This window comes from Charadrius vociferus, unplaced genomic scaffold, assembly GCF_000708025.1.
Source record: "Charadrius vociferus isolate BGI_N301 unplaced genomic scaffold, ASM70802v2 scaffold140, whole genome shotgun sequence".
Classification (NCBI taxonomy): domain Eukaryota; kingdom Metazoa; phylum Chordata; class Aves; order Charadriiformes; family Charadriidae; genus Charadrius; species Charadrius vociferus.
Window position 1 is genome coordinate 415,908 of NW_009646406.1, and position 15,165 is coordinate 431,072.

At 44.7% G+C, this 15,165-nt stretch overlaps 1 protein-coding gene across 1 annotated transcript in view; it reads right to left on the reverse strand.

Moving 5' to 3' along the window:
* ITPK1 (inositol-tetrakisphosphate 1-kinase) overlaps positions 1-15,165 on the reverse strand; it is a 74,386-nt gene that overhangs the window by 5,766 nt on the left and 53,455 nt on the right. The window contains exons 4-8 of the mRNA XM_009895488.1: positions 11,528-11,626; positions 9,620-9,660; positions 4,746-4,911; positions 2,143-2,210; positions 511-673 (exon numbers count right to left, since the gene is read on the reverse strand). Coding sequence (XP_009893790.1) covers positions 511-673; positions 2,143-2,210; positions 4,746-4,911; positions 9,620-9,660; positions 11,528-11,626 — 537 coding nt within the window. The remainder of the gene's footprint in view (positions 1-510; positions 674-2,142; positions 2,211-4,745; positions 4,912-9,619; positions 9,661-11,527; positions 11,627-15,165) is intronic.

The window sequence follows — 15,165 nt, forward strand, 5'->3', positions numbered from 1 at the left end:
GTGGACAAAATGTCTTTTCATGGGGAATAAATTTGCACAGGAAGAGATTTTCAAGGGAACAGTTTGCTGCTTCCACTCCCTCAACACTTTTAATTGCACAGAGTCTGGAAAAAAAAGAAATCGTAAAAGGCTCCCCTAAAATAGAATTTATTATTATTCTTTTCTTCTTCAGAATGAGGGACAGGCCTAGAAAGGCCAGGTCCCAGCACACAGTCCCATGCTTCAGTTCCCGGGCATCCCTCTGCAAGGAACGGCACGACAGCCATGCTACAGCTGGCCACTAAAATTTGACCATATCTGCTAAGAGCTAGTATTTCAGTAGCACATTCCATATCTGGATTAGGGTTCTGCCCTTCCCCGACTAAACAGTATCCGATCTCAGAACAATTCGGCTGCTGCTCTCCTGTCCCCCACCTGGGAAGCAATGAGGTGAGACACCCGCAGTAAAACTTCACACTAAGCGTGCACTGCACGGCTTCCACACAGCATGAGCAGAAAGGCCTTTCTCACCTGGGAATGCATTTATATCAATGACTGCATGCTGGCCGGTCTGATTGTTAATGATGATATCAATTCCAAAAAGGGAAACTCCCAGAGCTTGCCGCAGCGCCTTAGAGATTTCCCGGATGACGTCGTCATTTGGCCGCTCATACACTCCTTCGATTTTATCCAGCTATAGTGGAAAAAGACACATTACTAAGGGACTCCAAAACAGTCTTTTTAGTGGAAAGATTAATTTTCAGAAGGTTCCAGGGGCATGTCCACCAAATCTAATTGCAGAGAATCGGTGGCATGAAACAGAGAAAGACACCAAAGAGAAACTGCTTTCGTAATTCAGAATCCTAACTAAATTGGAAGTTCACCTGCTCTAAAGCACCTAGTTCTTCCTCTTCATACTGGTGCAGCTCCTCGAGAGACACAGTAGTATAGGAATGAATGGAGCATGAGACTCACTGTTTTAAGTACGAGATCTATACCTTAAAAAAACAAATACAGCTGCTGCGTCTAACTCTGTGCTGCAAACATTCTGGATATCATTCTGCCATTTCAATGGCCCATGTGAAAGGACTGATAAGCCAGACTCCTGCTGGTAGTTTCATTTGAGCCACACAACACAACTCAGCTGACATCTTCAGGGCAGAGGCTAATTCCAAGGGGATATCTTTTATGTGGGTTTTCATGTATAAGCTAGTCTACATTTATCAGGACAAAAAACTCAGGTTATTTATGTTTTTTTTTTACTTTCTAAACAACAGGTTACGCAGCAGAAGTATGCTGTTATGCCTACAGGAGTTGTGTACGGAACATGTATGTGTATGAGAGAGATGGCAGGTAAACCACAAGAGCATATACTCTCTCTAAATTTGAAAGTAAATATAGTCACAAAGAGATTTATGACTAGCACAATTACAGCTCTAATATTTAGCATGCCCATCAGTGTTGCACACAAATTTAATCATTGCTGACTATGAAACTTCTCCCCAATAAAGCTTGTGAAACAGAAAAGAATCTGGAGACTCAAGAGATTGAAAGGACCCAGTCCTGTAAAGTGACTTTCACAGCAGCTGAGTGCCTGAGAACTTCTTTGTTTTTATGCACTCAAAGCTTATTAAAAGGACTGGTAATGCAAGCATGAAACGGTGCACTGTGCTGGCACTGCTGGACTCAGGATACACCCAGAAATGGTCCCATGGTCACGGCTCGGGTGTGCTGGCGGCACAGCCAGCTGTTTGCCCTCTGCAGCCCTGCCCAACGTAATTTCTCTGCTTGAATTTTCACCGTTTGTCTTTCCTCACAGAACTGAGTCCTAGAAGGATGATTGTGCTTATGAAGCTCTCTGGACAGGAAAAGGCCAGGTATTTGCATTCAGAACCTCATTCTTCCCTTGGCCTAGATTAGCTCTGGGGCGTTTAGGGCTGGCAAGCAGCACAGGCTTGCTGCATCAGTGCTTCCTCACCGGAGCTCGGTAAGGAAAACCAGAGGGACACACAGTCATGCTGGTTCGTTGTACCAAACAGACCTCAGCCTGCAACACAGAAGCAGACAACTTGTGAAGAGAGTCACTAGCTACTAGCACTTCGATAAGAAAGGACTAGATAGTTTTCCAGCCACACTAAAGGAAAAAAGACCAAATGTACTTACTGCTGTTAAGACAGATGAGGATTCCGGCTTTGAAACATTGTGGCTGTTGAAAAATATGGATTCTCTGTCTGGAATGAAAAGCAGGTTGTAAAAAACTTTACACCAGATTTTAATTGGCAAAGGACTAGTGCAAGGAACAGTAGATGGCACTGCAGTCCCTGGAATCTAGTCTCGCTCCCTCCCGGGCAGTCCCCCGCCACCATCCCCTCTCTCCTGCATGGCACCTATGACTGGGTCACCCACGGTTTTTGGACCTCAGACAACAGATAAACAGACCTGCATGAGGTGAATAGAAACCCATTTCCTTTCCTTCACCAGAGCCAATTAACTAAGTTCAGTAAGACAATGAAGTTAATTTCTACTGATTTGCCATACTCAAAGTGACAGTTCCAGTGGGAAGGCATGTGATAGATGGAGGAGCTCCATTCCCCGCAGGCAGCAGATCAACAGCACCCAAGGTGCACTGAGATCCCTGTGAACCTGGGGAGGGCACTGTCACCATGGAGGAAAGCAGTACATTTAATGGTCAGGACCTACCCTCCCTTTGGAGGCACCACAGGAATGCAGGAGACACCCTGAGGTGACAGAAGCCACTCACATACGACAGTGGAAACCATGAGGAGACTTGTACCAGCACCTCCCGCCCTGCTCCCTTGATGCTGAAGGTTTTACTGGTGGGGAGAAATCCACCACAACAAGTCTCCCCTTGAGATTCCCACCACAGCAGAGTGATGGCATTGTACAGACAACCCGCCTGGGAACACCCAGACCAGTCTCAGCAGGCAGGTAGCACCAGCAATAGGGTATTTCTGCTCTGCTGGTGTCTCTGAGTGGACACTGAAGAGGAGCCACAGGGCCACATATGATAAAGATGGGAGAGCTGTGAAAAGCAAACCCAAATCCGCTCCTCAGTCTGACCCCACCAAATAGCAGCCTTCCGGTAACTGAAGGGGGCCTACAAGAAAGCTGGAGAGGGACTTTTTGCAAGGGCATGTAGTGACAGGACAAGGGGTAATGGCTTCAAACTGGAAGAGGGTAGATTTAGACTGGATATTAGGAAGAAATTTTTCACTCTGAGGGTGGTAAGACACTGGCCCAGATTGCCCAGGGAAGCTGTGGCTGCCCCATCCCTGGAGGTGTTCAAGGCCAGGCTGGATGGGGCTTTGAGCAACCTGGTCTGGTGGGAGGTGTCCCTGCCCATGGCAGGGGGGTTGGGACTCGATGACTTTCAAGGTCCCTTCCAACCTAAACCATTCTATGACATACTCTTCTTGCCTTTCCTCCCAGTTAGAAAGTCCCTGTACTTTCAGGCAGTCAGCTCCTGGAGTGCCTCACAGCTGCCAGATCTGCTTAATCATCAGATCTGCCTTGTCAGGTGCCTGCAGCATGGCCCCCTCCAACTCTCCCCATGAGGGTGAGAAAGCCAGACACTCATCCTAATCTGCCCACAAAACTTATTTTTATGCAGGCTTCCAGACAACTTTCAAGTCTTACACCAACAGATGAGACACTAGCTGAGGCATTTTTAGAAAGGTGCCTTAAAAAGTTCTCTTCCAACTAAAGTACAGACCAACTGTGCCAATAGTTTATGCGAAAACAGGTTCTGGCCTACTTAATTTGGCCAGGACATAGAGCCAACCTAAATGTAAATACGGGCATACACACCTACAGACAAGGACTTTTACCAGGATCCTACTATACATGTACTAACAAAATATATATTTGTGTGTAGAACCTGATGATAAGCACACGTGGACATACTAAGATCAGCAGAAACCACTAAGAAAAGCAACAAGAAACTGACACTTGTTAATTCACCTCCCTTAATTTGATACCTTCTCCCCTCGCGTCCCCACCTCCCAGACTTGTCCAGCTGCAGGCAGATGATGCTCCCACCCACACCCTGCTAATTCCTTCTTGCTTCTGAAGGCCCACAGAATGCAGTTCTCGGGAAAACAGCTTTTGTTCCATAAAGGCAATTTTAGTAATCTTTAATGAAAACCCTCCAAGTGGTGCTGTCTAGTGACATATAGGGAGGATTACTGTCCTCACGGACAAATCCATTCCTCCCTCCCCACAACACAGCTGGTGTCTACAAACCAAAGAACACTTCCCACCAAGGTTTACAACACTGGGCCTCACATGAACAGACAGGCTCATTTAGCACAAGTGATCTTTAATTTAAACACACATACATAATCGAGGTAAAAATAGGGAGAGGAAGTTCTGAAATGATGGAATCCAGGAAATTCTCTCCAAAGCACATTTATAAACAAAGGCAGGAACAAATGACATATGAACTTACTGTGAAATAAGAGAATTTCTCTCCCTCTCCCCCTCTCCACATGACATAAACCACTGTTTCTAACAGGTAAGACTCAAGTTACTGTTGCATAAATATTTACTGTATGAATGTCATTCGTATGTATTCCAGAGTAGATGAGTTATCTCCCTTCCTACTGAAATAATACAGCAGAGGAAACATGGTATGTAAGAACCATCTGCCTTCACTTCAGCAGCCCTTTCAAATATATTTTTCTTTTGAGTTGTTTGCTGCCAAGGCTCCAAGAATTGACATTTCCTTTTAAATTGGCACAACGTACCTGAGATTCCCGCAGAGAAGTTCTTTAAAGATGGTCTTTTCACCACTGTGTAGGATTCCCCGACCACGAAGACTTTATACAGCACAGCATTGTGATTGATGAAGCTCTGAATGACGCAAGGGGGGCGGACAGCTTTCAGGCCCTCCTGGTTGAAGATGATCGCCATCTGGAAACACGCACACACAGTTGTGCACAAGTCTTTCGGTAATTTCAGTTACCCACCACCTGACTAGCAGTGAGGGGGAACATCTTCTGGTGGATATATATTGACCACAAGTTAATTCCTTCTCAGGAACAGTCCTATTTCATTAGATTTCACTTCATTGACACACAACTCTCCAAACACTACTGGCAGTGCAGCTTTGATTTTTAATCAACACGTTCTCAGCTCTTTGCAATTTCATTTACGGCTTTTAGTTGGGAAGCTACTGCAACTGCAGGTAAAACCAAAGGGTAGAACATTTGACCGACACAAATGACAAAGTCTGTATTGAATACAAGCGCATGTATCATCAGAACAACAGAAGGAACATCTCTATGCACTAACTAGAAGAGTTCTTCCCCACAGCTCTGTTTCCCGTGGTTTGGTTCAGCGCAGTTGCTATGGTCTAAGAACCAGGGTTTCACCCACATCATCAGAGAACTTTTTTCAGACTTCAGTAGTTCTTACTGCTAGCAAATGCTGGCCTAACGATTTTCTGGGCTTGGTTTCACCCCATTACGCCAAATGGATAGTCCTCTTGAAGGGACTGGAACAAATATGCCAAAAACAAAGGCATTTATAGGGCCTGAATGATGAACAACAGCTGCCTCAAACAGCATGGAAGGAAGGGGTGATGGTAGGTGTAGAGAAGTACTTTGATGCGCCAGTATATATTCATAACATGCTACACTGCTCTTTCCATCGATCCCTCCGTTACCACGCTTACATGCATGTACAATTATCATAACCGTGGTGCCCCATTTTGCAGATTTATTGTTGGAGTATGGATGCTGCCATGGCTCCCATGCAGAACTGGCAGCAAGCACCATTCTGACACAGGTGATGAAATTACTTTACACCAGTGTGCTCCTACACAGCAGTGAGGATAAACTTAGGTTTGCTCTCCATCCTCAAAGCCGTGAAAAAGCTATGCTCTACTTATCTGAATATTGACCTGTCTTCATTACTCCAATGATGTTGGGTCTTGTTATACACAGTGCAGAAGCGCTTGTTCAGAACCTGACATACATTTTATCTTCCTTTCCTCTGGGAAAAACTCCCTGCCACAGGTAGGGATGCTTTGCTTAGAGCACCTTCCCCCTCAGAAGAGCCATGAAGACAACAGCTAACCATCCAAGACGTGACCCTCCCGCCTACCTCAATCAGTGCAGGATGCGCAACACTTGCCAGAAAAGTTCCTAAGCTCTGAAACACAAGTTTTTTCTTATGCCTGTTAATATTTTCTCACTGGTCTGCTTGGGCCTAATGTTTTACTCGGGATGCAAGACAGTCTGGAGAGGCTAAGAGAATTCCTGTGGGTCCACAGTGATATACAGAATAAAACTAGAGCTTCCTGCCTCAGCATGGTGCAGATGAGTTCTACTGCTTGCTCGCTCTTTCCATTTGCCTCCTATTGGTTTTTATTGCCTTCTGAGATTAGCTGTATCTTAGTGAAGTCAGGGTCACTGGAAGGATTTTACAAAGGAACTTTACCCCTTTGTGCTCTCTCTTATGTATTACATACGATCAGCTGCTCATTTGATGTACACTGTCATTTCAGACTGAATTTTTGCTAACACCTTAGTTTGTTCCTGTAATAAAAATAGTAAATATGTTTTGTTGTTCAAAAACATAGTCATGGTAAATGATGTACTGATTACATATTCATAGTTCAAAGTTTGAGCACATTTTTGCCTTTATTCCTCTTTATCTGGTACACCACATTAGATCACATAATTGTCTGCATGCATGCACAATGACTCACTAGATTAACATTTTCTGAGTTCAAATCAATGTGTGTATTCAATATCTACTTGCAGGTCATACTCTTCCTGTGTCTCTATTATACCAGATGCTATCTATCCAACAGTACGGAGTGATTTTGTGATTGGTAACGACCTGTGCAAGAAACCTACTCTAACCAGCGGAATCATCCATCAAGATGATTCACAGCAGCAACATCATACCTCATTTATCTCTCACTGGTGGCAAGAAACACTGCTCCCTTCTTCCTCCTGTGGAGGCTGTTGACATTATAGTATCTACAACAACATACTGGCAAAAACTGTGCTGTTCCTACAGTGTTCTCTTCAAATATCAGTTAATTAAGCCCCACAAACCACTCCTTCATAAGATGAGCAGGGACCTATCATCCTATTTTAGAAGTGTGGAAACCCAGAGACTTCATCTTCTCGGCACCAACCGACCCAGGCTACTGGAAAACATGTGAAACTTCTCTTCTGCAAAGCTCTGTGCCAACAGCCCCATGGACTAGCACACAACCATGTAACTCCCATGGCGTTGTGTTATGCTGGCTCACTGCGATGTCTTACGGTTTTTAGCACGCATGAATACAGCTCCAAGAATTCGCACGCAGGGTGCACTTGCTCTTTGTCATCTAGCACTGACCTGCTGTGTCTGGCAGTAACATGGGAACAATAGTTTATATCATAATTTCCAAATAGCATTTCTTATTATACATGCAGAGCTCTTTTGAAGGCAAAACAAAACATTTGGCACCAAGAATTTTTACTGACAATGTCCTTAAGGAATTCAGTCTCACAAAACGGCGTGATTCTCTGCCTTTTCATTCCTGTCTGCTCAACACTTAGAGAAAGTCATTCTGGACACATTTCTTCTCTTCAGGTTATGGGTCCCAGTGATGTCTCACGGCAAGTTTATCAAAGGTCAGTTATGTTCTGACCTGCTGGCAGCTGGGAAGGGCAACCTTCAGGCACCATCTCTATTCAAGTTTAACAAACAGTGCTGGCAAAGTGGGGTTCAAGTGCTGAGCTGGCTAACGTGACTTGTAGTGCAGAGGTCACGTAGAACTGTGGGACACCACAAGAAGACTAACTAACAGGACTTTGGCTTAACTAGCTCGTTTTTTCACAGCAAAATGCAGAGCCTGCCCACCTTGGCTAGCACCAAACCCAAGCTCAAGCCTGCACCTTCAGCTGTCCCTGTTAGCCAGTACTTGAACTTTCTGAATACTCATCTTACGAAGAAAAGCAGATTTCTGGTCAGGCCTATTTCCAGTGTTAGCTCTGCAGTTGGAATATCTCTACAGAAGATGAAGCAATTTACCGAAAGCCGAAGAAGGAGTCGTTAATAAAACAGGCAATAATTTCTTGCTTCTAGACCTATGCTCCATCTTTTAGACAAACTGTACTGTAAGCGGACTATTTATTCTACGGTTCCCTTGCCATTATTGACCATAAAATAGCAATTACAAGACAGTTCCTCTCTGATCATAAATGCACTTTGGGATGATTCCTGAGAACTCAGCAACTCCAAAAGTGACTACTACTACTAACTATTTAAAGTACCATGCAAGACTTTAGGCTTTTTTCCAGGGGTCCTCCTAGGCTCTAGTCATAAGTTGCTGTGATAAAGTGCAGCCTACCACTGTATTTTAGTCTAATTTTTGCTCAGAAAATGGAATTCTGGCAGGAGGCTGAGGTATGTCTGCACTGTATGAAAGAACAGCGAAGAAAGATTCAGCAGGGAAATGAAGTCCAAGCCTGACTGGACAAGCACTGAAAGGTCCATGCATTTCAAGCTGCAGTTGCAGAGAAACCTTCTACAGAAAAACCAACAAGGAAGCTGGAGTCTTAAATTAATTCACAACCCAGTCTCCGTGTTCTCAGGAATGACAGCAAAAATTTATAGCGGCTGCTCCGACAAACTAGCAGGACTGTCTGTCATGCCTGTAAAATGATCCAAGCTAAGGCCTGCATGAAAAACCTAGCTGCATTTTTGAAAGGAAGTACTGGTCACTCAAGATTTCAGCTGTAGGCGTTCTGCTCTTCTAGATTTACATTTTACTTCAGGGCCTTCACCTCTCAGAGACACTGCCGCAACATACTGCCTGTTTCAGGAGCAGCTGGGAAACCTGGACTGATGACCACGTTGTTAACAAAGGAAGCCAAGCGTTACAAGAGCCAGCAGCGAGGGCTGGATTCTCAAAACTGAGCGGCGGTGAGCAGGAAGGCAGGAAGCACAAATGGAAAAGAATTAAAACAGGACTCAGCTTGCCTAAATTTAGAGGAAGCCAGGCTCATAGGGAACGCGCTCCTTCCAGGAATACACAACCATTTTACCTGCAATTGCCTTACGGGAAGGAGGGAAAGCAAACAGTTCCACCAGCCCTGTTCTTCCCACAGCTCCAGCTGTGTTATTACAACTGAACATGCCTAGAAACGGTCTCTGTTTGCTATTCCCTTCCCCTGAAGGAGAGGAACCAGCTGACCTTCACTCATACTTCTCCTTCATCTGCAGCACAAAACCTTTTCTCATCTGCACTGCATACATGCTGGAAGAGAAACATGGTGGGGTGGAAACATCACTTAGTGTGACCTCCCACCAAAAGAGAAGCTGAAGGAGATTCCCTGCAGACAGAGCTGACTGGAGGCCACAAACTGCTAGAAGTAACTAGATGACAGACATTAGAAACTGCTAGAAAGAAGCAAGAGGTTAAAGTCATATTTAACTTCATTTCAGATAAACCTAAGAAAATAATGGTGCAATTAAACACAAGGGACAGGCAGGGAAGGGGAATTGTTTGGACATAGCCGTCGTTCTGCCTACTACAGGACTGGAAAGCACCAGCCGAACCACTGTGGGGGGACTGGAAGCAGGGGGATAACACTGCAAAAGTTTTTAAACTCACCTCATGAGAGTTGGTTCCATGGGCCACTCTGGTTTTACAAACTGGGTAAAGAAAAAAGAAAAAAAAAACAATGCACCACTGAAACAGGACACATGAACCCCTTATAAATCCCCTCCTACCCACACATGCAAACACTGGAGTTCGCCAGACCAAGGCACTGACTGTACCAGATGCCAGTGACGGTCTCTGCTTGAACAGTGCCCTCAATCACTGCAAAGCTTGGCTTGCTCCAAGCCCTACTCTCCCAACTCCTCCCTGTAACTAAGGTGCAAGCAGAGGTCATTATTAGGACTGGACAGAGATGCAAACCATCTGTGAAGAAGTCAGTACCAGTACTGGTATTGCCATCCTGCCTACTCAGAGGGCATCGTCACAAGCATGTGATTTTGCCTGAGGCTGGAGCTATGTTACAGGTACCACAAAATAACACTGTCCTGAAAACAATGGAACTGGGACACAGTGGAAACACACTTCTTTTCCTACCTCCCTGGTTTTGGGGACGAGGAGGAAACCAAATGGGCTGAACCAAACTAAGACACAACATGTTTTTGCAGGCACCCATAGAGGGGGACAAAAAAACTTAGAAAGAGCCCAGCAGTTCTTTCTTCTTCATACTCCTTATCTGCTGTGTATATTCTGGTTCTCACCTCCATCCTAAAACCAGTAAGAGGAAAGAAACAACATGCTCCTGCTATTATGAAACCAGAGAACAGCTGAAGACCCTGGGACCCACACAATGACTAGAATTCATGTTATTTATGTTAAGCTGAGGAGACAAAAACTTGGAAATAGTGAGGGGGTGGACAGGACGAGACTTCTTTGGGGGTTGCTGGAAGAGTCAAGAGGACAGGCAGCTATGAACGGCAGATGACCTGCACCAAAGTCCAAAACAAGTTGGTTCCTTGAAATTTTGGAAAGTAGTATATGATGTCTTGCAGACACATGCTCTAGAGAGCAGGATCATTTTTAAAAAACAAAAAAAGACACGAGACAGAAAAAGCACTTCCACAATACCATGGTATATTGATTTTCAATGTTATTTTTTAATTTCATCCTCATTTAGAGGGGTTGATTCAGGCCTTCTGAGCACTAGCCGGCCTGTATCGAGAAGACAATGTGCATGGGTGAGGAAGCGAGGGCTTAAAGCCCCCATTCAGTGGGCTTTAAATCACTGCTTCACAATCTAGCTTCAGGAGACCTGCCTCATTTGGGACAGCAATAGCAGGGAGGGAAAAACATGTTTTTTCCACATGACTTTACCTCTGAACTTAGTAAATGAGGCAAGCACCAAGGGAACAAACACTGACTAAGCAATTCTGCTCACTTTATACTACAAGGAATCAAATAAAGGAATGAATTAAAGCACAAGCCCCCCAAAGAAACTTGCTACAAAGCACAAACAGTTCATAGCAGCTGTTTGAGGCTGTTGGCCCTTGCAGCCTGCTATCCACGGTAATTTTTAAACTATTTCTTCTACCCTCTAAGATTATCTTTGTAGCCTGGACCAGGTAAAGGAAGGGACGGGTGGAAAAAGGGGGCAGTCAGCAAGGCAGTGATTTTCTCAAGAAAAACAATGAATGCAGCTGGCAGGAGAAACTTCTTGCACAAGTTCAGGGCAAGAGGCTAACTTTGTTAGAACTGTTAGCGTTTCTCAGGAACGTATGTTTACTGTAGCGAGGTGTTTAAAATAAGGAACACGAATAAAAGGCAAAGTAAAAGCAGACAGGGACGGGTTTTGTTCCACATTCCAAGCAGACTGCTTCAGAGCATTTGTTTCAGGAAGGTTTTAACATCCCTGGTGCTTTGGCAACGAAACCCACACTCCTACAGTGTTGGCTGCGTCTTGGGGGGTGCATGTGCAATATTCATAACCGACTAGAAGCACCAAGGAAAAACCCATGTACATACTGAAAGGGAATGCCAGTCCGTTCTTCTCTATAAGCTGCAAGGTATCTTCTCCACAGGCACTTGTCAGCTCCATGAAGGGTGGTGAACAGATCCTCTCATCTGCAAGAGACAGAAAAAAAAAAAAAAAGATTCAAATGTAGATGAGGGGTTTAGCTTCTCAGCTGCACCATTACCAGCTCTCTCCACACCAACTGCTTCTTGATTGTCAGCTTTACTTTAACAGTTGATATTAAAGCACTGGAAAAATTATCAGCCAGGCCTGAATTTGGGGTTCTAGAAACGTTTCAGAAGATGAAAGTCCCAATTTTCAGACAATCTAAATGGAAATATAAAGCCTGTATTTTCACAGTTAGGCAGCAAAAACGAGGACCTGCTGAGGAATATGTAGCTGCACAAGACTTAGCCAGTGAGGTGGAAAGCAATTGGGATCGTAACTCTTAACATTATGCCTTCAAGCATAATTTTTCTAAAGCATTTAAAAAAAAAACTGAATGGTCAGCAAGTGTGGCTGGAGTAGGCAGTCTCACAAAGCCATCATTACTGTAGGGCCCTCAGGTGGCAGATTCCAGTGTGGATTTACTTCAGCCAAGGTGCCAGCCAGGTAATACATCTCCCACTGTCCACTGGGACCTCTCTGCCATGAAAGCAGTGTCCATTTGGTCTGGTAAAACCAGTCAGAGCATCAGTGAGACACCCTGGCAAGACTCCTCTGTGGACTTTTGTTAAAGAGAAAAAACATGGGAAACCACAGTAAAATTTAGTAGAGTAAGTCTGCTCCAGGGTGTTTCTGCTGATGTTCTGCTTGTTCACATGGGGTTGTGGGAAGGCTGGAGTCAAACCCCAGCCCTCTTAGTGACTCAGTAGGTTGAACCGCTTTAGGATTCATGTTCTGTTCACTGTAGGAGAACTTTCACACAGATCATACACAATGGTCAGGATTGGAAGGGACCTCTGGAGGTCACCTAGTCCAACCCTGAACTTTCATTCCTCCAGGAATGCAGCAGGAAAGGGGGAAAGCACTGTAGGACTTGAAGTACTTGAGCATAAACCTCTACTGCTCAAGAGGGCTGGGCTGCAATTTCAAGTGCAAAGAGAACCCTGGCTTCAGCCATGGCGCTGGGACAGGACAGTGGGCCCTTCAGACAAAAGTTGTGCACACATTGACAAAAATCAAAGCAAGAACATCACCCAAGTAAAAGCAACTATCCAACTTAACTCCTCAGTGGGCACAGTCTTAAAAGTACTGCCTCCATGGAGTTTTAGCTATGGCCAGATTAACTTTGGAGTCACAAATGAGTTATAACTCGAGTTAGCTGTGCAGTACTGAACTGCAATTCAGAACGGGTCTGCCAAAACTCACTTCTAAGACTTATTACAAGAGAAACAGCGTGACACCTTCCTCCAAGAAGCAACTAGAGACCAGCACAAATGATGGGGGCAACTGTATCTGGCAAACTCAAGTCACAGGTTTATATCAACCAGCAACTTGTCTCGAAAATAAGCAAAACGTGACTGTTACTACCATCCATGCCTATCCCAGCCAGCACGGAGAATCCAAACAGGTGGAGGCTACGCTGTGCAGATGGTGCAAAAACTGAAAAGTACATGTAAACTAAAACCCCGGGGAAACTAACTACATACTCTGAGAGCGCCATGCATCCAGAAACCACTTTATAAGCATTGTTTAGATTAATGCTTTTCACTTCATTAAGAGTGTACATTCATGCATGTTTCCTCACACGGAAGAGAAAACTGAATCACTGAAAATAACAGAGAGGCAAAACTGTATATTTTGAAATATCTATCTCAATACACGCTTCAAGGCTCCAAGAATATCTGAGAACTCTGGTCATTAGCAATACTGTTGCTACAAGTATTTTCTGTGAAAAGGATATTTTCATACACCCTAAAAAGAACAGAAAGATTGATGCTTTGAGGTCAACCTCTACAAAGCTAAACAAAACATCCCAGACTTCAAAGCTTTCAGTTCCCTCCTATGAAAACAGAAAGCGGCATCCAAAAGTGACAGGTACTGTAATATTTACAAGCCTTTGCCAAAGTGAAAGTTCCTTAGCTGGATGAATTTAAGGAATCAGATTTAGTTTACAGATACTTGGGAACAACTTTGGCTTGGCAGTTCTCCCACCCATATGCTTAAGGCTCACAAATAACTTTGCCTTCAGAGTGCAGACGCAGAGGGATGTATGGTTCCATCTCGCTTCCCTCCGCTTCTCTCCCATGCAAACAGCAAAGGGAAAGAGGTGATTCAGCATCCCTGCCGATTACATGACACTTGCATGGGGAGATGAAGGAAGGGGCAAACAGTAACTTCTTTGACTTTGTACTTAGAAAAGACCACCTGGATCAACAAAAAGTAGCAGAGAGGAGACTCTTAGCATCTCAAAGTGCTCCTGCTGACTTTGCACAGCTCTGGCATTTTCTCCACCAAGAAGGCAATTCTAGCCCACTGAAGCCTCTAAAGCAGACCCTTAATTCACAGCCAGACCTGAGGACAAACAAACCCTCATTCAATGCAGGATTTCAGTATGGCCTAGAGCAAGAAAGCGGCTCCTCTGAGTTTAATTGCACACACTGCAATCCTGAAGGCAGCAGTAGATTTAAAAGAAAGTTCACCAGCTGCCAGTGATGATCCTCTCCTCCTTCCCAGAGTGGCAAACACATGCTGAAGCATTCTGTGATCTCCAAACCCTGCTATCAGAGTGACAGCATTCTCAGCACATCTTCTCTGCACTGAGGTCCAGTCCAGACCTAATTCAATGACTAAGGGTCAATCTCAGTAGTGTTTTCCAGCAGCATGGAACTACACCATACAATCCACGAAGTGCAAGCAAACACACAGCGGTGTGTTGAACCCTCCCCTCTTCTCCTGCCGAGGTAAGCTGCTTTAGCAGGATCTTACTGAGCTGCGGTCAGGCGCTGGACCCTTGGCCACTACCATGGCTTCTTTGCAGACCAGTAGTGACCAGTCACCATGGGAAACCATCGCCAAAGAGGACAAAAGTAAATACTTAAAAAAATAAACATAACAGTCTAGAGGTGAGAATGGGCAACATGAGCGTGGCCCCACCGCTGACCCTTCATATTGACACTACAGCCTCATGCTCCAGTCCAAAACCAAGCAGTATTCTCATTTGCATCAGGGAGCCTTAGTGAGGATGAAGCACTTCTACAAAAGCAGTCTGAGAGCTATTAAAGTATGAGGCCACAGCCATGGTATGTCTCCCACGGAGCTGCACCGCTAGCAGAAGTGACTCTGTATGTGTGTCAGGACACAGAGCTGATACAACCCAGACACTGTGCAAGGAGCCGACGCTGATGCTCTTCTACCATTGGTACTCAGCTCTGTGCTGCATGCTGGGATGCCACTGACTGGAAGACACTTCTAAAACAGCAAGTTTGGAGAAGACTCTGCCTCATCTTCCATCCTTGGCTACATACGAGCGCCCTTAGTTCCCAAGAGATTATTACAAACACAATTTCTATGCCTTCTACTTTGGATCTGAAACTAAACTCAGTTACTTCCTCCCTCCCTTTGCATATGTAGATTGAATCCCACGATAAACAGATAACCATGATTATTAACGCTATCTTCATGTAGCCCTTACTGAACTGAAGTT